The sequence below is a fragment of the Manis javanica genome, chromosome 11, assembly GCF_040802235.1.
Source record: "Manis javanica isolate MJ-LG chromosome 11, MJ_LKY, whole genome shotgun sequence".
NCBI classification, from domain to species: Eukaryota; Metazoa; Chordata; class Mammalia; order Pholidota; family Manidae; genus Manis; species Manis javanica.
The window spans coordinates 2,158,039-2,185,929 of record NC_133166.1 but is presented as its reverse complement, the minus strand read 5'-3'; the positions used below and the strand labels follow the sequence as shown (position 1 = coordinate 2,185,929).

General features: G+C 38.2%; 1 protein-coding gene across 1 annotated transcript; it reads right to left on the bottom strand.

The window, feature by feature from the left end:
- Positions 1–8,956: 8,956 nt before the first annotated feature.
- Positions 8,957–18,905, bottom strand: LOC108390304 (olfactory receptor 5G9-like). Its single transcript, XM_073215825.1, has one exon. The coding sequence runs from the start codon at positions 14,634–14,636 to the stop codon at positions 13,473–13,475; it is 1,164 nt and encodes a 387-aa protein (XP_073071926.1). The 5' UTR covers positions 14,637–18,905; the 3' UTR covers positions 8,957–13,472.
- Between the last annotated feature and the right edge of the window lie 8,986 nt (positions 18,906–27,891).

The following is a 27,891-nucleotide window of genomic DNA, read 5'->3' as shown; positions in this document are numbered from 1 at the left end:
CATTTTCTACCAAATTAAAACAGGTATGTCTATGAGTGAGCTTAAGCTGTGTTCCTATTTCTATTTATTTCACTGAATATAGAGAAAGATGCAAATGTAAACTTACACAAGGACCAAGGAGCCTCCTTGGACAAGGACTCAGCCTGGGGGAAAAGGGAGCCTAATCATGCAGACCTGAACCAAGGGCAAGGGGGCAGAGGTGACTTGTAGGTTCTGAATTAAGTAATTATTATTCAGTTATAACAGAGAAGGAAATCCTACTATTTGCAACACCATGCTTGAACCTGGAGGACATATTGCTCAGTGAAATGATCCAGACACGGAGAGGAAAATGCTGCATGACCTCATTTTACATGTAGAATCAAAAAAGCCAAAGTCCTAGAAGCAGAGAGGAGAGTACTGCTGCCAGGGTCTGGGCAGTGGGGCAAATGGGAAGATACTGGTCTAAGGGTACACTTTCAGTTTTAAGATGACTAAGTTCATGAGATCTAATGTAGAGCATGATGACTATAGTTAAAAATACAATATTGTATACTTGAAATTGGTTAAGAGAGTAAATCTGAAGTGGTCTTACCAATCCCAACATATGGTAACTATGTGAGGTGATGAATGTGTTAATTACCTTGATTGTGATAATCATTTCAATCTTTTAAAACTTCTTACCACTTAGACAGTTGAAGCAGGTACCCTGAAAAGCTAAAACTCAAACCCCAGGGAAGGGGTTGCTATTCAGCAAAGTCCAGAGGAGCCTCCTTCCCACATGGCCTTGGGACCTGCACGTCTGAGACCGGTCCCTCTAAGAAGCTGTCACAAGGCTGGTTCAGCCAGTGTTGGAAAAACTGCAAACTGGTATCTGGTGCTACTGGTAGGCCAAACTTGCTAAATTTGGGTGGAGCAGCATTTCTGAAGTGACAGGAAGAGGAAATAACGGTGATAGGAACAGGAAGTAAAGACACAGGTGCAGGTCTTATATCCCTCTTCCAGCTCTCCATTCCTTGCACCCTTCGTAGATAGAATCTGACAGGCAAGGACTGTGATTTGCAGAGTTCCAGCCCAGGTGTCCTAGGGCAGTGGGTGAGTGTGCACTTGAAGCTGAGACCACCAGCTCAATAACCAGCTCACGCTCCACCTCATAAAGCTTTACTCCATTTTCAAGACTAATTAACATCTCCTCCACTGGGTAACATCACCAAAACATCATGGTGTACGCCTTAAATATATCCAACTTTTTATTTGTCAATTTAAAAAGATTGCCTTTTGATGAAATATTCAAGAATTCATAACTGTGATCTAGAAAGAAAAGGGAGAAACAGTACTGTGTCAGCTAAAGTGCTTTATTTTTGAGTGTCTGTAAAACCTACAGGTCGCCCCGACACTGGGACTAGAGAGAATGCAGCAGCGCTGCAGGTGGGTTTGGGGAGCCCTCCCACCACCCAGCCCACCCAGACCCACGCATGCGTGCCCACTCTTAAAGCACAGAATGGAGGAGAAGCCAACGTAAGGCAAGAGACAGAGAACATCACAGAGCACGTGTTGGATTCATGGGGACCACACAGGGGAGACAAAAGGACAGGGCTGCCCAGTACAACTATCAGGAGCCAGGGGCAGAGAACATTTTTTAGAAGGAGAGAAAGAAAGACAAGGGTCCTACTCCCTGACTGTGCTCCTCAACATCTGACAGATTCTTGCATGATGGGTCAGATCACCCCAAAATATATGACTGTACAGATTCAGGCTGGGTCATTTGCACTTCCATAAGTAGAAACTAAGTCAGAGAAAACATCCCTGTTGTTTGTGACCTTATTGTAACTCACCTGCCACTCTCAACAACCTCAGACCAACACGGCAACTTGAAGATGATGGGTCAAGCTCCTTTCCAAAACTCAAAAGATATATAACTGACAGCCAAAAAATGTATTTTCATTTAAGCCTAGCAAGGAAAGTCACCTTTTTGGAGAATTTTTGACACCTTGTGTTATGTAAAATTGATTCCACATGTTTAATGTAATGACACATGGGCTCAAGAAAAATCACTTTCCATTAGCCAGGCTCTGCTGCTCTAAAAAATTTTATAGAATCCATACCCTTCAAAGTATCCATGACAAGAATCCCTACTTAGTAGCATGTATTATGATGTAAAATCTATGTGTATTTGTGGTTATCTATTTTCCTGTCTCTTCCCTGAACCATGGAAAGCTGGGCCCTTATCTGGTTTTACTCCCTCATGTATTATAGTCCTGAGCTAGCAGGTTGTTAGCTATGAACTAAGTAATTAATATGCCAAAACATAATAATCTCTGAGTTATTTTTTAGATTAAAAAAAGCACCTCACAGACATGTGTACAATATCTTCTCATTTGCCTAGGTACACAAAAATGTTCATTCTTGTAAATAGATAAAAATCATTTGGAAGGAAATACGAATTATTAATACTGATCCATGTTAGAGAGAGAAACTTCAGGCCTGCACTATATCACTTACTGTGCACTAATTTTCATACCTCATTGGAGTATATATCCAATAAATTTAAATACATACAAATACTGGAGCATTTATCATGAACATATATTATTTTTCAATATAAAAGTATAAAACCAAACAATAAAAAGTATAACCATTGCCAAAAATAGACAGCAAATTTTGCATGACTTATAAAAGGGAGAAAATAAAATTCCACATACCTTGCTTTAATATTATTATTTTTTAAATTTTATATGTTCAAGGTATAGAACATGATTTAATACATAAACTTAGTGAAATGATTATTTTAATCTAACTAATTAACATATGCATCTCCTCACATAATTATCATTTTTGTGTGTATAGTAAGAGCAGCTGAGAACTATTCTTAGCAAACTTCCAGTATAAAACATAGCGCTATTAACTGTAGTCATGCTGTACATAGATCTCTAGAATTTACTCATGGAACATGACTAAAACTTTGTACCCTGATACAACATCTAGAGAGATGACCAACACCTCTCTATTTCCCCCACCTCCCTTCTCCTGATTTCACTGTTCTACTCTCTACCCTTATTTCACTTAGCATAATATCCTCCAGATTCATCCATGCTGTCAGAAATGACAGAATCTCCTTCATGGATATCCATGATGTGTGTGTGTGTGTGTGTGTGTGTGTGTGTGTGTGTGTGTGTGTGTGTGTATTTAGTCAAACACACACATACACACATATATATATATATATATATCATATCACAATTTCTTTAACCATTTCATTATTGATGGACACTTAGATTATTACCAAATCTTGGCTCTTGTGAATAATAATACTGCAACAAACATGGGAACACAATGTCTCTTCAAAGCACGGATTTCATTTTCTTTGGATATATAACCAGAAATAAGATTGCTGGATCATATGATAGGTCAATTTTTAGAGGAACTTCCATACTGTTTTCCCCAATGCTTGTTAACAATTTGCATCCCCTCCAAAAGAGCACAAGGGTCCTCTTTTTTCCATACCCTCGACAACAATTTTTTTTCTTTTGTCTTTGGATAATAGCATAACAGTTGTGAGGTGCTATCTCACCTTGATTTGCATTTCCCTGATGATTAGTGGTGCTGGGTGTTTTTTTATATACCTACTGGCTATTTTATGTGTCCTTTGTAAAAATGTCTATTTAAGTCCTTTACCCATTTTGGAATTGAGTTGTTTATTTTTGCTACTGAGTTGAGTTCCTTATATATTTTGGATATTAACCCCTTATCACATCTATGGCTTGCAAATACTTTCTCCCAATACATAGTGTACCTTTTCTTTGTTTTGATTGTTTTCTTTGCTGTGCAGAAGTCTTTTAATTTGCTACAGTCTCATATATTTTTGCTTCTGTTTTCTGCACTTTTGAGGTTATATCAAAAAACAATTGTCAAGACCAATGTCAAGGATCTTTTCCCTTGTATCTTCTTGGAGGAGTTTTTACAGTTCCAGATCTTACATTTAATCTTTAGCCCACTTTGAGTTGATGAATGCGTGTGATGTAAGGCCAGGGTCCCACATCACTGTCTTGCATAATTACACATACCTTTTTATTGCAACTCTCTCATTTTTATCTTAAGCCTTAATACTGTAATATCTAATTATTTAAACTCATTTGATAATTCAGGCCCTTCTCCCAAGCTAGTGTGTGTGCTCTGTCATATATCTGCTCTATTGTGGGTGTGTATATACAAAGTTTACATATAGAAGAAAATACATAAAATATATATGCACAATTACATCCATTCAGAAGATATCAAATCCGTCTCCAAGGAAAAGATCCAATTTTTAAAAATTGGGTAGAAAGAGAACAAAGTAGAGGTAAAGGAGGGCAAGAATCATCATTTCCCTGAATGCTCAAAACTATTTCCTTCCCTTTATTGGGTTCATCAGAAAATATCAGGAAGCAGTGACTCTCTTTTCCAAAAATTCTTTTACTACTCTATCAAAAATTTCTAAACTTCTACAAGAACATAACTGTCTTTTTTTTAATAGATGCTCCTTTGGGAATAGTCACGAGTTAATCATACAATGTTTAATATTCTCTTTCAATGTGATACCTATTTGAGCTTTCTTTTCTCCCTTCATTTCCTTCTTCCTCCCTCCTTCCTTCCTTCTTTCTCCCCTTCGTTTTTTTATGAGCAGGTATCATGGTACCCAAAGGAGTAACTATCAAGAGACTAGGTTCTTAACAGAGGTTGTACCACTAATTCCATGACCTGGAGCACGTCAATTCCCCACTCCACTTATTAATTCCCTCACCTGACAAGAAATTGTCAGCCCAGATCACCTGTAAGGTAGTTTTCACTTCCAACATTTCTGTAACTCACAAAACTATACGTGAGTTTGAAGCCTGAGCATCAGTAGTTAACTCTTCAGAGAAACCATTTTGGCAAAATACTGACTTAAATTATTCTTGCCAGTGTGAGACTGAGGCTCCAAGGGCCAAAGCTGTGACTGATCCCTTTTCTAACAAGATGCATTGGGCATCATTATGATTGATTGGGCGCTCAGAGATCGGCAATTACTCAACTTGAAAGAAATTATTTGCTTCACTCCTAAACAAGTTTCAGAGGAACTAATTAATCAAGACAATATTAAATACAAAAAACATCCTGAGTAGTAATGTCTGCTCAGCTCTAAAAGTTAGCTCCTCGAGTCTGGCACAGGTCAGAGAGCAAAGAGAGACTGACCCTGGGGATAGGCGTCACCTTTGTAAATTGATGTAAGGTAAAGGGCCACTTTTCAGTTCATTGATTGCTATGCTGTCTTCCTGGGGTTTGACCTCCTGCCCTACAAAACAAAACAGAACACAAATTTATTCCAGTTCAGCAAAAACTGACAAACCCAGCAGATTAATTTATGTAATCAGAAGCTGTAGGAAAGGCTGTAATTCAAATCTTTGCTACGTTGAAGAATGTGTGCCTTGCACAAGGACATCTCTAGGTATGAACACCGTATCTTGATCTGGAGCAAGTTGTTTAAAACTGTTGAGTTTCAGTTCCTTCAAACGTAACAGCAGGTTAAATAATAGTACCAAGAGTGAGGAATTAAATGAGATAATACATATAATGTGCCTGGAAAATAGTAAGGGCTCAATCAATATTAATTATCACTATTGTTTGATCATTACTATCATTCTCAACCAGGCCACTGCACTGACTCCTACCAGTTCTCCTCACCTCTAGTCTCTCCTCATTCCTGACCATCCTACTCAAAACCACCTCTGCAACTGGGAGCCCTGTATGTTATAAATGTTGGACTCTTCCTATGAAAAGAATAATGCCTCAAGTCCCCTAACTAATTAGGCCAGAGTTTAACTTCATCTGTTTTTCTATCCACATGCCCCATGGCTTTACTTCAGAATTCCTATAACCCCAGATAGACCAGACCCCTTCTCAGGTCCTATAATCCCAGGTAGACCAGACCCCTTCTCAGGTCCTATAATCCCAAGGAGACCAGACCCCTTCTCAGGTCCTATAATCCCAGGTAGACCAGACCCCTTCTCAGGTCCTATAATCCCAAGGAGACCAGACCCCTTCTCAGGTCCTATAATCCCAGGTAGACCAGACCCCTTCTCAGGTCCTATAATCCCAGGTAGACCAGACCCCTTCTCAGGTCCTATAATCCCAGGTAGACCAGACCCCTTCTCAGGTCCTATAATCCCAGGTAGACCAGACCCCTTCTCAGGTCCTATAATCCCAAGGAGACCAGACCCCTTCTCAGGTCCTATAATCCCAGGTAGACCAGACCCCTTCTCAGGTCCTATAATCCCAGGTAGACCAGACCCCTTCTCAGGTCCTATAATCCCAGGTAGACCAGACCCCTTCTCAGGTCCTATAATCCCAGGTAGACCAGACCCCTTCTCAGGTCCTATAATTCCAGGTAGACTAGACCCCTTCTCTGGCTCATCATCATGCTCTTTGTACTGTTCTCTGCACCTGGCAGCCTTGTCACCACTGCTAGGTGTCCAAATACTACCTTCACTGCCAACCTCAAGGATCACCTGTCCCATGAAAACATTTACTGCCTAATCCAACATGAGTTTCTTCTTTTCCCTTCCTTCTTTCCTTTGAGTCTCCATCAAACCATGTATTTGCTCTGTGCTATTATACTCTGTCATAAATTTCCATCATTTCTACATGAGCCATGCTTTATTTGATTGGAAATTTTCTAAGGATCAAAACTATATCTTTCTGGTTATTTTGATTAATCATAACAGTACATGCCAACAAATCTGTGCACTATTTTAGCTTTAATAAATAACCCTTACTTCCCTGCTCACAAATGGTTACAATTCTATTTTACAAATGAGGCAAATAAGGCCCTCCTGGAAGCAGTATAGTGTAGCTTCTGTAGATCACAGGAAATGGAAATGACAAAGTTAAGCCTGAAACTCTGCCCTTTGATTTCACAGCCAATGACTTCCCCAGTCCAGTATTTTCTTAATCTCATGTGGGCAAGATCCATGGTCCTTTACTGATGTCAATGGTCCCTATGCTCCCAGACTTCCCACATAATTACTTACATATTTGCCAGAGTATTAGTTGTATCTCAGTTGTATGAAACAAAATGATATAAAAATTATAAGCTTTTAATTCCTCAGTCCCCTCCCCAATTCTGCCCTTCTGCTCCTTTCCCCCGCCAGATGGTCCCCAGGCCCAGAACTGCCTCAGAACGTTAGAAGTCCCTTATCAGAAGCAAAATCCATGGCACAGGGCCTCAGGTTTGAAACCAGGCAAACCAAGCTAAGGGGTTTCAATGCACCTTTTTTTACCAGTAAATAGTAAATTAAATATTTGAAGTCTATACATTGGCAAGGCAACGTTTAAAATAGTGTTATTGACTGATAATGATAATAAATAGGTTAAATGGGCTTCTTCTCTAATTAAATATAGATAAGAGGAAGGTACTGTCTTGAAAAAGGGCAGTAGAGAAATACGTGGACATCCTGAAGAGAATTCTAGGGTCTTTTTTTAAGTATATATGTTTGTAAAAAAACTTACTCAGTATAGAAACAATGCAGAAATGTGGAAAGAAATTTTTTTAAAAGCCTTGTGTGGTCTCACCACACAAATATAAATGCTACTAAGTTACGTGATTTCTTTTTTTCCTTCCTTTTCTGTCTTTCACCTTTCTTCCCTGTGCAATGCTTTTAACATATGTATATAACATTTTATTTTTGTTTCTTATTTAACAAGAGAAATAATATCTTCATGGTTCTATAGAACTTTGGTTGAGACTGGTAATACCTGAAAAATATTTCTTTATAAAGGGCATAATGCTACAATTCACTAGTCTTAAATGTTTCATGGAGGGAAATGTTTATGTCAATAGTTCATCATTCTATCTGTAGCTAGGACGCATAGACCCTACAACCTTTTCTTTCAAGGATGAAAATGATAAGAATCCATTTTCAAATCACTGTGAAATTCTCTTTTTCCAAAGGTACAGACTTTCAGACATGCAAAGATTTTCTGCTGAGATAAGGATGAATATTATAACATAAAATATTGAACAGTTTTTAGTCACTAATTCAATAAATACTACTAAGCACCTACTCTGTAGCAGGCATTCTCTAGGGGAACAACAGAAAAAGAACTTTTTTGTCAGTGTGCAAAGCATTGATGTGCCAAGAAATAATCGGGACGAAGATGGGGCAGCTGGTCACCTGGCCTCATAGTGTCTGACAGTGGGCAGCTCCTTAGGCTTTTGTCAGAGGGCAGCCTGCACAGAAAGGGTACACTAGCATGACCTTTGATCCCACAGACACTAACCCCAACATCCATTGATCTGCTCTCTGCTTTGTTGCCACACACTAGTTTGGTAAATTAGGCAGCTGAACAACAGTCCCATTGTGGATAAGGGGTCATAATGCTGCAAGATAGGTATACGCTCCAGGTATCCATGAAAATACAGTTAAACAAAAGTGTAGGGAAATAGGTGGGCTTGGTGAAGTCTCCTGGCAAATGCAGTTCCATGTGGGCTCTCGATCTCTCTTCATATTTATCAGGTATTTCTCTACCTTTCAGCTGATTGTCATTTTACTGTTGTGTAGATGACAACATGACTATCTAACATTACTCATGAACACTGAACTAGAGATTCATCTGATTCTGAAATGTATAATATGTAAACATTAGATTACATTTGAATTCCATTTTGATTATAACAAGAAATCTGAACATTGCATTTGTCAAAAAGGGAAAATGAAGAACCACTTTAATGTCATTACTTTAAATCTAATTTCAGGTCCTTTAAATACATAAATGTAAAAATTTATATTCAAGTTATTAAAAATTATTAATCTTATATTTATTGCAGCATTATTTACAATAGCCAAAATATGGGAACTATCTAAATTGTTTCTTATTTAACAGGAGAAATAATGTCTTCATGGTTCTATAGAACTTTGGTTGAGACTGGTAATAACTGAAAAATATTTTTTATAAAGGGCATAATCCTATGATTCACTAGTCTTAAATGTTTAATGGAGGGAAATGTTTATTTCAATAGTTCATCATTCCATCTGTAGCTGGGACACATGGACCCTACAACTTTTTCTTTCAAGGATGAAAATGGCAAGAATCCATTTTCATGTTATCAGTAGATGAATGAATGGATTAAAAGATACACAATGGATTATTACTCAGCTATAAAGAATGAAATCTTGCCATTTGCGACAACACAGATGAACCTAGAAGGTATTATGCTAAGTGAAATAAGTCAGACAGAAGACAAATACCATATGATTCCACTTATATGTGGAATCTAAAAAATGAAATCAATGAATAAACAAAACGTAAGTAAACTCATAAACACAGAGAATAGACTGGTGATTGCCATAGAGGAAGCAGGCGTAGGGATGGGTGAAATAGATAAAGGGGGAAAAATTAGTGAAAAAAAGGAAAAAAATTACCCATCAGGAATTGTTCATGATGATTTCAACCAAAAACCTGTATTAAAACTGTTGTGCTCAAGGAAGCAAATTCAAGTTTCCCATTCAGAAATTTGGAAAGAAATTATTTGCAACTTTTATACAAATTCGAAACATCTTCCCTGTAATTTTGTATCTTATTTTTACTATTATGATATTTTAAAAAATTAAATGTCTAAACAAGTTCCATTTAGATACCCTAGTCCTTTCCTAATTTCTTCATTATGCTGAACAATTATCATTTCTCTTCATCTAATCATGCCATGAAATGTGCTGATGGTTAATTTTAGGTGTCAGGTTGGCTAGGCCACAGTGCCTAGATATACGGTCAAACATTATTCTGGATGTTTCTGTGAGAGTGTTTTGGATGATATTAACACTTAAGTCAGTGAGCTTTGAGTCAAGTAGATTGCCCTCCACAATGTGGTGGGTCTTGTCCAATATGTTGTAGGCTTGAGTAAAATTAAAAACTGACCCTCCCTGAGCAAGAGGGAAATCTGTAGCAGACTGCTTTTAGACTTGAACTACAATACTGGCTTTTCCTGGGTCTTCAGCTTGATGATCTTTGAACTTGAACTGTCACATTCTCCTTGGGTCTCCGGGCTGACAGCCCACCCTGCAGATTTTGGATTTGTCAGCATCCATAATCTCATGAGTCATTTCCTTAAAATAAATCTCATTTTATATATACACACAGATCCTATTGGTTCTATTTCTCTTGAGGACACTGATTAATACAAACACCAATAATAATAGCAAATAACTGATGCTCATTTTGTACCAAGGTACATTGCCAGTCATCCTAACAAAAATTAACTGTTATCCAGCTCTATATATGTGGTAACAGAAGCTCAGAGAGGTGAAGCAACTTGCCGAGATTCAAAATAGCTAATAAGTAACACAGTCAAAATATGAAACCACACTTTGTTCTAAGGCATATGCACTTATCCCATGTTCAACATACTGCCTCTCTAGAGCTACACTGGAATAGGGTTTTGCAGTTTAAGTCCAAATAGCAGAAAAAGAAATCATGTATGTCATGCATGACCAGCATTGTTTAAAGGAGAGAATGGTATACAGTAAAGCAAGAGTCATCAATCTTTTTCTATAAAGGGCCATACAGTAAATATTTTACACTCTGCTGGCATGTTGTCTCTGTAATGACTACTAAACTCTGCTCCTGTAGTCCCAAAGCAGCCGTGGACAAGCCACAAACCAGTGGTTCTGGTTTACATATATTTGGCCCTATCTGGATACATTTTACTGCAATGACTGGACTTGGGGGATGCTACAGGCATCTAATGAGTAGAGGTAAGATGTAATGAAATATCTTACAATGCAAAGGATAATGCCCACACCAGTTATCCAGTCCAAAATATCAATAGTGTTGCTATTGAGAAACTTTGATGTTAAGATGGTTGTATTCCAACTGAAATTTATTTATGGACACTGAAATGTAAATTTCAAATAATTTTCATAGGCTGTGAGATTTCATTATGCTTTTGATATTTTCAACCATTTAAAAAATGTAAAAACCACTCTTAGCTTGCAAGCTGTACACAAACAGGTGCCAGGCTGGGTTTGTCTCACAGCCCATAGTTTGCCAATCCCTGAAACTGAGTAATCAAAATGTAGGGCTAAGCATATTTTGTGAAACTAAGTATATTTTGTGCAACTCTTCTTTCAGTTATACATGTCTATGTTTCTACTGGTTATCTCTGTGTAAAGTATATTACTTTCCTGTGGGATATGCTTGAAAGACATGATTCTTTTGGAATCAATTATTATTTTCTAAGTGTGAATTTAGGTTATAGTATCCCTCTGAACTGTGGCTGATTCTTTAAATTAGATTCTCCTCTGTATGTGCTCCTTAAATTAGATTCTCATAAGAAATTCTGGGTTGAGGCTCTATAGGAAACACCTTTAGATGAAGACAAGACTATATGCAAAGAACTGAACTCAGTTTGAATGAATTCAACCAGGACCCAACTGTGGTTAAGGATTTACATGTGGTATTGCTCCAGACTAAGTTCGCAAACCTCAGGCAAACAGTCTATGGACGGTCCTGATGTGATTGCCCTGATGGAGTCTGCAGGAAGGCACCTGCAGACTCAGGGGAAGCCCTGTTGTCATCCCAAATTAGCCTGAGAATTGCACGACCCTCTCTATTTCTCCAACCTTCAATAAAGTCTCATTAGAAGTTGCAACCTGGCCTCAACTACACTGTGGGTGACTTCAAATAAAGCAGGTCTGTTTGTAAGCGTGGGAGGAATGGTGGAGTCTTGAAGGAGTAGCCACTGCTAGGAAGCCAAAAAGAAGACTTGAAGCCGTGGGGCTTGGCCATGGGTGGAGCAGAAGCAGCTCAAGGCAGCTGAGACGGCAAGAGAGCAAAACATTTATTAAGCATGAATGGTTTCCCTCACCTGGGGATGCCCTGAACTACACAGGGAAGAGAAGCTACTAGAAATATGGATTTCCTGAAGCCAGTAAAAGATGGGAATTTTAGCCCATCATCATTTGGCATTAAAGGGAAGATAATGCCATTTTTTAGCTACTAGCTAATAAAACCCATGGCACCATAACAAGTACATCCCTGAATAAGAGGTGCTACCACCACCCAAGCCTACATTTTGTATTATTTCCTTAGGACAAATTATCTAAAATGAAATTAGTGAGGCAAACTATAAGAATGTTTTGGAGCCTCTTGATAAATATTTTCAATTTTCTTTTTCCATTTATAAAAACAAAATGCTTATGCAATAATTACCAAAAAATTTTTTTTCTTGTGTTCATTTTACTTATGCTCTGAGACACTTTTCAATCTCTAGTTGAGGTTTCCTTTCTTAATATTCTTTTCAGGACCTTGTTCTTCTATCTGTGAACTCTGCAAAAATACTTAGGAAAGGAAAGCACTATGTACATCTTTCCTACAAATACTATCCTCCCTTTAAAATGAGTTTTTCTTTCTTTGACCTATGGGAGTTCATGATATGTGGTCAAATCTATCGTGTGTTTTCTATGCCCACTTTAAACTTAGAGAATACACTGCTACCCCAACATGTATGACTGGCATTATGTTTATATTTACCAATCATGAGCTGAGTCTTTTGTCAAATGAGAATTGACCACAAGAAAACAATTCATTATCTGGCCCTTCACATTTCTTTTCCCTAAGACACAAAGACAAATTTGGAAAATGTAACTAAGGAATATTAGCAAAGCTTCTCTCTGTCACTCCTCAAAGCTAGCTTAGTTCTATCTCAAGTGAAAGGAAATATCTGTATTGTTACCATGTCCTTTCTTTCCAACCAATGTTTTTCAAACTGTCATCCTGGGACAGTATTTCTCCTGCATGTTACCAACAGTTCTTCACAAAAGACTCCACTACCAAATAACTATGGGAAACACTGACTTAATCAAATGTAAATAGGTTTATTTTATGTCAGATTTCTATGATCACTGTGTATACCAATGCCCTTTATCAATCACCAAGGGGATGGGAGGTCGAGCATATAAAATGCAGTCTTCCCCAACTTATTTAATTATGATTTTTTCTATTAATTACTCACCCAACTTGGGAAGTCTGGGGCATACTAACTTGGAAAAATCCAACTGTACGTGTGGTAACTTCCTCTCTCCATCTTAGGCATGCAAAAGGCCAAATACAGAGGACTGCATTTTAAAATCCCAATGCCAAGGAATCAGCAGAAAAAGAAAATGTGTTAGCAGAATGATAAAATGAATAGCTGAAATTAAATAATAAAGTCTTCTTGAAAATAGCTGGACTATGAATGTCTGAGAGAAGCAAAATTAAATGGACTGTAGTGTGAACTAAAAAAAAACTGGTATATTACAGAGAAAAGATCATACAGAGGGCTTAATGACTCCACATTCATTGATTAAATGAATAAGTAATTGGATGGCTGAATGGATAAAGGGCTATCACCGCCCACTTGCAAGTGGCCTGAAATCTTAGGAATCTACAAAATTAGCCTGCCCTTTTAGATTTCTCTCTCAATTTCTTTTCTAGCTGAGAATTCAGGCCTTACAGAACTTCCTCTTAGTGACAGTCCTGTGGATGGCATCTTTGACCTCTTTGTTCCTCAAGCTGTAGATAAGTGGGTTCAACATGGGGATCACTGCTGTGTAAAACACAGACACCACTTTATTGAGATCCAGGGAGAAGCTTGCACTAGGCCGTACATAAATAAAGAAAAGAGTACCATACAGGATGGAGACAACTGTCAGATGAGAAGAACAGGTGGAGAAGGCCTTGCGCCTCCCCTCGACTGAGCGGATCCTCAGGATGGCAGTGAGGATGTAAATGTAGGAGACCAGGATGGTCAGACCGCTGAGCACTCCCACAGCTCCAGCCACGACAAAAACTACCAACTTATTGACACTAGTGTCAGCACACACAAGGGACAGCAAGGGGTACATATCACAGAAGAAATGACTGATGACATTGGGACCACAAAAAGGGAGACGAAATGCATTTGTCGTATGAGTCATGGTGTTCATGAACCCGATGACATAGGGACCAACCACCAGCTGGATACAGAGTCTCTGGGACATGGCCACTGAATACAATAATGGGTTGCAGATGGCCACATAACGGTCATAGGCCATGGATGCCAGGAGAAAGCACTCCACTGCCACAAAGAACCCGAAGAACCACTGCTGTACAGCACAGCCCAGGAAGGAGATGGCTCTCCTCTTCTCAAAGAAGTCAGAGAGCATCTTGGGGCTCACAACTGAGGAGAAGCAGGTGTCCACAAAAGACAAGTGGCTGAGGAAAAAATACATGGGCACATGAAGGCGGGAATCGATCCGTATGAGAATAATCATACCCAAGTTTCCAGTTAGGTTGATGACATAGAAACTCAGAAGGAGCAGGAAGAGAGGAACCTGCAATTGCGGGTTGTAATTCAAACCTGTGAAAATGAACTCGGTGACCCTTGTGTAGTTCGCAGGGGCCATGGACGGGTTCTGGTTTCCACTGGAAGAAGAGCGGAGGACGTGCAGCAGATTCAGTAAACACAGCTTCAAAAATGGACTCAGGAAAAATATACTGGTACCTAGGAAGGCATCAGGGATGATACGACTTAGTTGCATGCTGTGGCTGAGGAAACACAAGCGATACACAGTCCAGAGCGAAAAATCAGATAAGCTATAATACTTTAAAACTCCATAGAAACCCATCCGCACAGAGATGAGAAAACAGACTGGTAAAGAAAGGTCCTCTAACTAACTGATAGCAGAGATGAGACCAGAATAAATGTCTAGTAACTCCCATCAATGAACTTTACCTAAGTTTACCAGGTAAACACACACCTGCTAAAATGATACAAGAGAGTGCAAATAAGACGAGCTGGAGAAGAATGAGCAGCCACTCATCGTTAGGCTGTATGCTGAGCACTTTGTGACGATTACCGAAGGCTAAATGCTCTCCGTGGATCTGCGGTCTACCTCCTGTGACCCTGGGAAAGTTACTTCCCTACATCCATGAAACAGGAATAATAGGAATACCTACCTTGTGAACTGTTGTGAGGATTAAATGAGATAATGCACACCAATCATTTAGCAAAGTCTCAATGAGCGCCTAGATAAGTACACAATGATTGGTAGTATTTTTAATAAGCCTACAACTAACTATCATGAATTCATTTCCAAGCTCAATCCACATTCATACTGCTAAAGACTGGCAGAGGTGGGTTTCGAACAAGTTATGTGTCAAAAGGGACTATGTCACACTGCAGAAATGTCTCCTGTGTCTTCACCACTGCTTTCATCTCAAAGAGGCCCAAATTCATTCCAATATGAGTACAGGATGATGCACTTTGGGCTTTCTATTTCAGGTGTGGGGGCTTTAGCCAATGGCCGTTAGCGGGAAGCTCATAGGTAACAAGGGATTGAGCTTAAATGTTACCTTTATGAAAGTAGTACAGGTTAAGAAATTTGGAAAAAGCCTAAATTATCCCCATCTATATCCTCTATACATCTTTTTGTAACCTACTACAAGGCTGACCTTGGTTAAGTCAACTGATCTCTTTGAACCTGATATGCTCCATTCATTCAATGTGGCTAGAACTCATCACTTGACCTCTCAGAAATGTCAGGGTCGATGTATATATAAGTGCTCAGAAAACCACTTACACTTTACTCTTAAAAGTTTTATGAGCCCAGGAATATGGAATCCAACATCATACCTATGCTAGACACTTTTCCTTCAGTTTCCCAATTTAAAATGCATTATTCAACTTTAGCAAGAGCAATTAAAAAGGAAGATGGAATGGCCAGGTAAACTGTCCAGCCACCACACTCACCTCTTTCTTAAACCTCTTCAAGAGTGTATAATTACTCCTCCAAGGCTGGGTCACACTCTGTTTCTCAGTTTTCCACTCGACATTTGCCCATAGCTCTTCAACTCTTCTTTGTCTATCTTGCTTTCTAAACCTGCCCAAAGCCTTCAGTACAGATGTTAATTTCTCAGTTTCTCTGCTTCATTAGGAGCTTAGACAGAATACAGTGCTCCACACAGATCAAAGCACACAGTGCCGGGGGCTCAAACAGCTCTCATGTTCAGAGCACTGGGACGTCAGCACAGCCTATGGGAACCTCCCCTTGGCAAGGAAATCCCCCAGGTGGTTTACACAGGGATGTGAGTGGAATTCACTGCCATCTTTCCCCTTACCCTGTGGCTAAAGCATCTCTGTCCCATTTTATACTTATGTGATTACAGTTTGATCTGATTACAGAACCTAAACATATCTCTACATAAATGATCTCTTCTTGATATCTTAATCATCCACAAAGAGGAGGATCATGCTGATCCTGGCTGTGAGCCAAATATGTAATTTATTTTAGTTCCACTTAATTTATGTTCCCTTGAACTTGTTAACAATCAGGTAGAAAAAACAGAAAATGATTTAGAAGTTCCCAACTTCTGTTCTAATGGGCTCCCTCTTTAAAGACGACAAGAAGAAGGAAGGTAAAAATAACCCAAAACACTCAGGTCTCAGCCCTCTTTAACGAGGCTAACTTCACACATACAGAATTTTCAGGGCTCATTTGGTTTTATTCTTTAGTTTCTTCCAAGAAGAAAATGTGGGACACCCTACTGTAAAACATGTCCAGAGCCATCATCACTCAGATAAATGTCCCCTGAACTAATTGCATCATTTTTTCTAAGTGGTTGTTACTGAAGATGCTCTGTCCCCAGTGTACCTTGGGAATGAACCGCTAAGGGAAAGCATAATTAAAGTTTGCTTCCTATCCTAAGTAAGCCCAGTGAGATCTGTTTTCTGATCATTTCATGTTTCTAAAGGATATAATCTCTCTATTCTTTCTACTTCCAGGCTAAGCAACAAAATTCAGTGGAATCCTCTGTAAACTGAAGTAGCACAGAGAGGGCAGGCCACTGGAGGAACTGCAACACCCGCCCCTGCTCTCTTGTGCACTAGTACAGTGTGAACAAGTGGAAGGGGTGCCAAAAGGGACTTTTCTCAAACACAGCATTTACCGCACATTGCCAAAGAAATTTATTTTCCTGAGACTGTCCAAAACATGTAGAAAGTTTAACCGTTGCTTGCAAGCAAGACCTGGAAGAGAACGCCTGCTGATGATGTATTAACTGGCAGTAATAACAGGAGATTATTCTGATCTGATAGCCTGTGGCAAAGGGAATATATTTCTCATCACCAAGAAAGGATGAAAAACCAATGAAACAAAATGCTTTTAAGGTGACGCTTCACCTCCACACAGAAAGCATCAGCCTACAAAAGTCAATATGGAAACAGGAATTTTGGTGCTACCCTGAGAAAGGAGGAACTATAAATCCTTCTGCATGCCACACAACCTTCTTACTCTAGAAGGTTTACTTGTTTTGCTTGTTTTTAATTTCTTAGCATGCCTCCGTATTTCTTAAAGCGATTCTGTCCACAAGACCTTAAATTTTCAAAACTTTCTGTTGATTTTACACATGAAAAGCAACTGTATTTCTCTCCTGAAAACTCTATAGCCCTTACCCTTTTTTAAATTTATTTCTACTATTAATTATGTTAAAAGGACTGAGAATGGTTTGATTTTTTTTCTCCGTTTTTGGTAGCAGGTTTTGATGGCCTTTGTACCTAAAGAGTAATGTTATTAACATCACAGTGGAAGGATCTCCTCTTAGATTTGTGAGCTCCTTTTCACTGATTTTTTTATCTAAAATGGTAAAAATTTTAAATATAAATTATTTGACTCTTCATTAGCTCAGAAACAGTATAAATTCAATCATCCCTCCATTTTGATTGCTGATTTATCCCAAATTTACACCTAATACCTGTTGCTGAATCTCCACTTTGTTTTTCATACTATTATGTTTCTTCTCATCCTTTTAATGTTTTCTTTTTTCTCTGCATCTTCTAGAGCCCATCAAATTGGTATTCTCAATCTTGAACTTGCCTTTTTTTTAAGGGTTAATTCTTCATTTAAAGCTTCCCATCTGGCTTTTAATTCTGACACTGCATTGAAGTTTTCTCAAAGCCCTTCATATTAAATACCTTTGTCACATCATTTTTTAAAAACACTGTCTCTTCGCTCCCATGATTTCTGGGTCTTCATTTAGACAAACATATCTGAGATCTTCCTAGAAAACCCAACTATTTTTCTAGTTTTTTTTCTGTTTCCTTTGGCACTTTATTTGAAAATTATATAATTCTTTTGAGTTGGCTGGATGATAATCCCTTTCTATTGTATGACAGTGTATGTATTTCATAGTTTTAATGTCTCAAGAGTTTTTATCTGTGGTGTTTTCTGGAATAGTGGGTCTACAGTAAGCATTTGCCATTAGTCAGGGTGTGTGAAGTGCCTTTGGACCTATTTACTGTCTCCCTGAAGGTTGGTTAAACCTCTTTTCTTTGAAAAACTGGTTAATGCTTATTCTAGAAGCATAGTATTTGTATTTTCTAGTTTTTTTGTATTCTTACTGATTTAAATGGCAATTAATATTTTTTAATTAAGTTAAATTAATTAATGTTTTAATTCTTCCTAAATTGCTTATCACATAATTATTTTTAATTTCTTTGTTAATCTGTTTTGAAATTTTAGAATACATATTTCTAAGGTCTCTTTTTAAATTTACTTTCTGGAATAAGTCAAAGAAAAACAAATACAGTATGATTTCACATATATGTGTAATCTAAAAAAAAAACAAAAAAAACCCTGAACTCATAAATACAGAAGACAGGCTTGCGGTTGCTGGAGGTGGAGGGTGAGGGGTGGGAAGAAAGGGTAAAGGGGATTAAAAGGTACAAGCTTCCAGTTAAAGAACAAATAAGTCCTGGGTATGTAAGTTACAGCATGGTGACTATAGTTAATAATACTCTATTGCATATTTGGAAAGTTATGAAGAGAGTAGATCTTTAAAATTTTCTTTACAAAGAAAAAATATTTGTAACTATGTGTGGTAATAGATGTTAACCAAACTTATCATGATAACCATTTTGCAATATATACATATATTAAATCATGTTGTACACCTTAAACTACTATAATGTGATGTCAATTATATCTCAATAAAAACAATTATTTTCTGAAGTCATAAGAACCTAATATTCAGATAGTTCATTTCTAGCTATAATGACATAATGAATGTTGATTAAAGTTGGAATGTCAAATTCACAAGACAAACCCATTTGTCAAAGAAAAGGAAGATAATTATGTTTATCTCTAATGTATTTTTCTGTGCTTTTAAATTTTTTCTTCCTTTGCCTAAATGACTTAATGGGCAAGGAAAAATTAACAAAGGAAGGAAAGGTACAAATAAATTATGTTAAGTTTTACCATGGAACATTTACTTATTTGCACATTTTTAGCTGAAAATAAATGTAGATTAAGAAAAAAATATTATTTTACCCATTTTGTCATGACAGCAACAGATTGATCTTGAAAACTTTCAAATTCATGCAATTTCTAGCTCAAACATGACCTCTCCATAAAAAGCCTTCCTTCTGACATCTACAGTCCCAAACAATTTCTCTCCCTAAATTTCAAAACATGTAGTGACCCCACATTTGGAATTTGTGTTGGTTTTGTGTGGGACTTGCCATCCCTTACAAGACTTTAACCAAAGATTTTGGAGACCATAGCTTAGAAAATTCAACAGACATTTGCAGTGTCTGGGTAGCAGTTGTGTGACTATACCAGTTTCTAAATATCAAAATACATCCATAATCTTTGGTAAACAGCTGCCTGTCTTAGCCCTTCACGTGCCCACCATCCTGACCATCTCAGCCACTGCACCCAAACTTCAGACTTCCCCGCAATCCTGCCACCAGAGGAATAATGCTGGGTACAGTAGAAGGCTCTAGAACCCTATTTCATCCAGCTTTCTTTCTGATGGACCAATGCCCTCATCTTACCAGGTACCTTTGGAATACCATCTCTGATCCATGCCCACTCTTTGCAAGGCTCTGTAACACCAGGTGAGGAATGTGGAAGGGACAAAAAAATGGTTGTCAAAGTAATGCAGTTTATTCTCTTATGTCCTTATAAAAAGAACACATTAGTGACAAAAACCATTTGGTTTTCTCAATATTATTGAAACAGAAATCATGAACTGAACTGTACCCCAGTTGACAATGTATATAGAAATTTTCCATTGAGACATTATCAGATTTGTACAAGGACTTTTTTCAAACTTACATTTTAGTTGAAAAAATTTGATTCTCAACTTATACAAAATATTTTTATTAGTAAATATATCAGAAAAAAATCCAAATTTGATAAGTGGGGCATAAAAGACCAGATGATATATGAGTAATAAATATTCTATGCAAGAATTAGTAAAAGTTGATGCTGGCACTAAGACAGATGACTGAATAAAGTTGATATCACTTAGCTATATTTTTCCTAATAAATATATATATTTATAAATAAAATAATATATATTTTAAATGCAATTTATATATATATACATACACACACACACATATACACATGGAAATATATATATATATAAAAGGAGGCAGTTCAATAAAAGGAAAGAAGAGCTTAAGAACCAAGCAAAATTTAATTTGACATTCATGTCTGCCAGTTCCTTCTGTGTAGCTTTAGGCAAGTCATTCTACTTTTATGACCCAAGGTTTTCTTTATCTCTTGGTTGAAGACAATTCCTACCTTACAGAGTTGTCTTAAAATAAAATTCTCTTTACAGGGCTTACAACATTACTTAAACGTTTTATAACACCTGTTCTTAAAGAGTGTTTCAATAGCTCAATCAACAGTAGCATTTTATAATTTCCATTATTATTAATATGCAAGTATCATCTCGTGAGGAGGAAGATGACTCTTCAGGTCCTTAAAAAAATTCCTGAATAATTAGATTAAAATACAAATGTGAAAAACCATAGAAATAAAAATGACTACTTGTCAAATATTCTAATCTATGGTCAATATTTAATGGTAGAAGTAATAGTTTAAAAAATTACATAATTTTATTTATTTTAAAAGGAGCAAAGGACAGTCTAGAAAAAGTATTTGCAGCTAGTAATGATGTAAGGAGTTATAAGAATGTTGGATGAAGGAGTGAAAAATCTCTGAGTCATGTGTTTCTAGGACAGGTGTGCCATTATTCTGTTATATATCATAGGAAAATAAATTTTCCCCTTTATACTTTAGTTTCACAATCCAAAGGACAATTTAGAGTAGATCAAGGATATTAAATTTTTATGTGCCATAAACTCTAAAGAATCTGATGAGAGACCCGGTCTTCCTGTCAAATAAATGCACAGCAGTCCTTCTAAGGCAGGGCAGAGACATGGGACAAGAACCAGGATTAACTTTTCCTGCCTATGATAAAAAAATGCCAAGATATAAACAGTACAGTAAGAACAGGAGAGACTCCATCTTAAGGCCCAGTTTTCATTTTAAAAACCAGGGAGTTAGGAGGTAAGACTCCTAACATATTCTTTAATAGTCAACCAACAACCTATCTTAAGGCAGGGCAAGCAGTCCTAACTGATATATTCCCAGCCTTGAGGGAAACCACTATCTTTGAGAAGAACAAGATCAATAAATTCCTTGTGTTAAGTTTATCTTACAGAATTATCTAGAAGACTCACTATAGGTAGTGACATAATGCCTCTCACCAGAGACAGAGATCATGAGATCACATGTCAAGCCTACGCTGCCTCCCCCCACCCTCTGCCCTTTGCCCCATTCTTCAAGGCCTTAAAAGACAGAGCTCTGTGCCCTTAAGTGCACCTCCTCTCTGAAGCTGCCCACAACTCCGCTTTCTTCAAGTCTGTACTTTTTGCTGTGTAACTGTTCAACTTACTACGTTTTGTCTCTGTGCTCTTCCAGTGGGAAGTATCTTTGTTAGTTCATCATTTTATTCTATTTTCCAGATTTAAGCACAAGTCTTCATTCTGTCTCTGTTCTACTCCAGATAAGTAGGGAAGGGCTACCGAGAGCTCTGATTAAGGCTTGCAAGCTCCCATCGCGTGGGTGGCCCAGACAGGACTGCAGCTGTAAGATGGTGCTCTTTAGTAGCCTGCCCAAAATGTCCTTTCTTTGCCTTGGGACGTTCTCAGAACATAACCTCACTGCATCCACTTCCCTGCAGCTCCCCTAAATCCTAGGGAGGTAGGGGCTTAGTCCTCATAGGCTGTAGATCCAAGTGGACACTGGACACCAGGTAACACTGGCTTCAAGAGTTAGCCAGAGACCTGCCCTATGCCCAGCAAGAGTTCAGCGAACTTTCCTTTCCGCCCTCTGCTCTTCCTCTCTGCTACCTGCAAAGCAGTGCTATTTGCTGTTACTCTAACTTTAATGAATTCCTTCCTTACCTACTCATCTGATCTACTTGAAAATTCTTTCTCATTCACAGTCAAGAACCTCCCCCGTCCAGGTTGAGGTTTCACCTAGTGTGCACGAAGCGACCTCCCCAGACACCGCTGACCAACAGCACTCCCTTATTTGCAAGAGATACATTCCAAGACCCTCAGTTGATGCCTGAAACTACAGATAGTACTGAATCCTATATACACCGTGGTTTTTCCTATACATACATACCTGTGTTAAAGTCTAATTTATAAATTAGTCACAGTAGATCAACAAAGATGACTAATAATAAAATAGAATAATAACAATATCCTCTAATACAAGTGATGAGAGTGTGGTCTGTGTCTCTCAAAATATCTTATTGTACTTTTTAATATTTTTTTTGTTGAGGTATAGTTGATACAAAATATTATATTGGTTTTTCTATGGTTGAGTTTGTTTTCCCCGGTCCTTGTCTCCACTGCAGCAAAGAATGGAATGGCAGAGACACAACGGCGAAGCAGAGTGAAAGCTTTACCGGAATGCACCCCAAGGCAGGAGCCAGCCAGAGTCAAGGCAGACAGAGGCGCTGAACTTTTAGGGGAGCGTGTATGTATCATGTCCTAGCTGGGAGGCACTTCTTTCGATTGACAGAATGAGGTCATTTGATTGACAGCTCTAGTTAGACACCCATTCCTCTTGGTGTGCATGTCTTTTTCCGTAATGCACACAGAAAAGCCCGTCGGGGTGGGGGAGAAGCAAAACCACAATTTCATTTTAATGAGATTATACTGAGGTGTGGTTTGGGTGGTTCTTAGTTTTATTCTTTTGTGTCCACGTTGGGACTGATGGGGACAGGTTGGGCCTGGTCCCGAGAGGCAAGAAGTGACTGCCTGCAAAGCCTTTGCTGTCTTCCCATGGGACCCCTACGTGGGCAGTGTGGGCAGATTTTTTTCTTGAACCTTGTCTTCCCTTTCCCCAGCTGCTCACATCCATCTTTCTACCTAACAATTTCAAGTATACAACATAGTGATAGGATAGTTAGCTACATTATTAAATCCTTACCCCAGCTAGCATAGTTGCATTCAACATAGAAAGATGTCACGGAACTACTGAAAAAATATATATATATATCTTATTGTACAGTACTTGTTCTTGTGATGATGTGAGATGATAATAGGTCTACATGACGACATGAAGTGAGGTGAGTGACGTACATTCGGCTACTATCGACCTTCTGACAATAGGTCAGATGGAGGATCATCTGCTACCACCAGGCTGGATCATGGAATGCAAAAGTGAAACCACCCGTAGGTGCCAGTACCACATGGAAGCTCATGGGCATAAAATTTATGCATGATTTCACTGCGCTTCAAAAGTAGTTCTTAAGACTTTTGAAAGCTTTTTCCAGACCTACCATCCTAGCAATGCTTTCAATTATTAAGGAAATGGTGGAGCATTGTATTATGATCGCTAAGCTAATGCTGCCATCTGGTGGCAATGTTTAACAACACCAAGAAGGAATCGTTACCCTGTTACTGCCCTAGAGATGCTGCCTGCCTTTTCTTCAACACACCCTATATTCACCCAGACCGTGTTAACAAGAAATGACTACAGAGTAGAATGGAGGCGACAAAAGATGTATTGTGAAGAATGTGAAATTGTGCATGTCATGGTACTGAAAGCACAGTCAATAAAACTAATTTTGACCCGCTTGTTCTAAAGTAATACTAAATATTTAAAAATAGGTTTCTAACATTTCAGGATGTAAGGTCATGTTGAGGGAATCTTTATTAACATGAAATTGAAAAAGGACTAATATAGGCCTTAAATGTTAATAATGCTTCATCACATTCCTTTCCAAATGACTTCAGATGGTTTTAGCAAACTTCTAAAAAATAACTATTCTATGTCAAATACTGTGCTCGACTCTCCTGATACAAGAAGTAGCATCACCCCAAGATATATAATAGGGAAGAATTCCTCTCTTTTTGGGCTACTACACTTCATAAAATTTAAACAGGAGCAGATTGTGTCCTTTGCCTTTCTAACATCTACAAAGATGATCATATGAAATTTGTATTAACCTAAAGGATATCAAAGTAATAATAGTAATAATAACAATAGAAATATCAGTCACAGTCATTTGAACACTCATCTGTAATATCTTCATTGTATAATATAGCACCATACATAGTGTCATTCCCATTTCACAGATGAGTGTTTTAAGAATACTTTGTTTAAATTATCCACAATATTAGCTATTGCTTATTTTGAATTGTGCAATATAGAGACTCACTTTGGTAACCTGAATATAACTGGGCCCTTCCCATTTAAATCCCCTTGCCTCACATACGTACACACGAATCCAAGCACATTAAAAATAATACGCTTTTTTTCCACCACAGACTGTTTGTCACATTGGTATGGGATAGGAAAGTCTGAAAATGGTGTCTCTTTCTCTTTCCAAACATCATTAAACCTTTCTCCTTCTTTCTCCAAAGCTCCATTTGTACTGAATTTGCCTGTCCCACGAGATTTCCCTTTTCCTTTCTTTGTCAACAGACCACTCTTTTCATGTAGATAACTTGCCCACCCAACACCGGGAGGGGCTGTAAATCAGGAGAATCTCCCCTCCAAAACCACAGAGGTGGACATTTGATCAGGAGAGGAAGTCAGAAGGAGGTCCCCAACACTGAGTGAAGCCGCAGATCAGTAAGCAGGCATTAAGCCAAATGCACAGGATTTGTTTGTCTTGAAGGGTGTCAAATGAGGAGAGAGAAAGTGAATAGGAAACTTTCCTCAACTATCTTCTAATTTGATTCCCTTTTGATGTACTGAGGTTTAAAAGTCAATCCAATAGTCAACCAAAGTGTGGTGTGAGTTTTCTTCTCCCTCTGCCTCCAAAACAGATTTTTGTAAAATAGAAAACTCAAAATAACAGTAACGCTAAAAAATTACTTAAAGGAATTCATTTTCTCTGCCATAAAGCAAATTTGGAGGTAGCCAATATAGGGCTGATATGCTGTGTCAGCAACACAAATATTACCTCCTAGTACAAGATGACTGCTTATCAGCCAGCCATTAATTCTGCATTGCAGGTCACAGGAAAGAGATAGTTGAGAGGAAAGGCACTCTCTGAAAATCTAAGGAGCCTCTCTAGAAGAACCTCACAAATCTTCTACTTATATGTGAGGACTTGATCACATGTCAATACCCACCTACAAAGGAGATTAGAAAATGCAGTCCTTTTTATCTTGGTTTCAATAGGCCCAGCTAAAAATGGGACACCTATTAAAGAAGTGGGGAATGAAAATGGGCTCCCTCTTTAGTAATGTCTGCCACAGAGGTAAGTGGAACCTATTTGGTTTCTTTTCTTCTCAGCTATTCTTTTCCCTAGGCGATCTGACTATGATGATAGCATTAGTATAATGGCTGAAAGCATACGTTTCATTGTCCTGGTATCTGAGTTAGAAGCCCAGCCCCACTACATACCAGCTGCATAATGCTGCCTCCACCATGAGCTATACTCCAGCCGGGTACACTATTCCTTTTGGTAGTATTGACCCCTAGCTGCTTTGACTTTATTTACAACCCTCTCTCCCTCCATGCAGACAGTCTGTCTGTCTTGTTCACTGCTGTATCCTCAGAACCTAGAATAGACCCTACCTATTAGGAGTCATCGCATACAAATTTGTTAATTTAGTGAATTATTGGCAATTAAAAATCCTGTTGAGAGGACAATTCAATGAAAAGTAGTTGATTTAAAAATATTAAGGATTTATGATTCAGTTTGAACAGGCTAAAATAATAGTTAATATGAAATCTTATAAAAATACTATATATACATACATTAAAAATCACTGGAAGAACAGAAATGAAATACGTAACATATATTATCTATAGAAACAAAATTATTTCATATAAGCATGTGTTTTTTAGGATCTCATTCTCTTGTAAAATAGACTGTACATTTATGTGTTTCTGAATTCTATATATAGTATATAAACGTAAAAAGTAGAAAATACATGAAATAAATATATCAAAAGAGCCATCATCTTTATATGTGCCTCGTGGAATTACTTATGATTTTTATCCTCTTCATGTTCTACTTACCAAATATTTTACAATGATTTTAATCCCCCAGAAAATGTGTTTTTATGGTTTTTCCTAACAAAAAAGATTTTAAAAATTTAGGCACATACATTTTATATTCTTATTAGCTCAAAGGCCTTTTGATTCAATTTATACATTAAATTATATAATAAGTGAAGTAAATTTTTTTAATTTCCATAAAAAACTTTTGGAGGGCTTCATTTTTAAAAAGTGGTAAAATAGATATCGGAAAAACTGATTTCTAGACTCTCTAGGAGCGCACAAGGCCCGTCACCAGACAAGTCTGTTCTCCAGCAGCCTCATGAGATTTGCCTTCAACCCCATGTATATGCCACTGGAATTGCTTAAGTGAGATTCAAGAAGATTGCTGTTACTGACCCATCACCCTGAGTGCAGATGACGGCTCACTTCCATCTAACCGAGCCTAATGTCCACTCCATGGATGAGCTCCCCATAAACTATCAAGAGCCTTGGCAAAAGTAGAGTGCCTGCATAAATAACCCCAGTGTATTTGGGGAAATTTTTAAACATCTGAAGACCTGATAGCATGTGATCCAGTCTGAAGCTTGGATCCTGCACCAAGAGGTATTTGGAACCTATTAGATAGAAGCACAGAGGCTTATTATCAACTCTCTGTCCCCTTTCTTGACCAGTAAGCCTTTCATAATTGTTCATAAAACCTTCCTTCTTTGAGTGAGACATAAAATGTGGTGTAGCTTGTCTGATGGAGTCTCCAGACATTATGAGATGAACAAAATCTAGGACTCCAATTATTTCTCTCATAATTACAAGAGTCAAGGATATATGGGAGAGGTAAGCTGGACTTCAGCGGGTCAATCAGTGTTGATGGTCTGGCCACTGACAACTAGCATAGCACCAGCCACAATGAAAACTACAAGTTTATTGATCTGGGTGTCAGCACTTATGAGAGAAAGAAGGGGGGACACAGCATGGGAAAAATGCTTGTTAATGTTGGAGCCATAAAAGGGAAATGAAAGGCAACTGTTATGGGAGTCATGGTGTTCAGGAACCCAGCCATATAGCATTCAGCTACCAGTTGCATGTATAGTCTCTGGACACGGTGACTGAATACACGGTGACACTCAGTGGTTATCAGCCATCAACACCAGTAGAAGGCACTCCATGGCCACAAAGAACCCTAAGAACCAGTGCTGCACAGCACAGCCCAGGAAGGAGACGGCTCTCCTTTCAGTGAGAAATCAGTGAGCATCTTGGGGCGCATGACTGAGGATCAGGTGCCCACAACAGATAGGTGGCTGAGAAAAAGTACACGGGTGTGCGAACGTGCAAAACTATGCAGACGGGAATGATCATGCCAAGTTTCCTGCCAGAGCAATGAAGTAAAAAAGTAGAAAGAGCAAGAAAAAGAAACTTGCATCCCAGGATGGTACTTTAAGCCTATGAAAATAAACCCTGTGATCCTTTATATGGTTTTCACCAGTCATTGGTTGGTCTGGGTCTCTGTGGTGATAAAAACAGAAAACTGATAAATACATGTGACTTTAAATTTCTT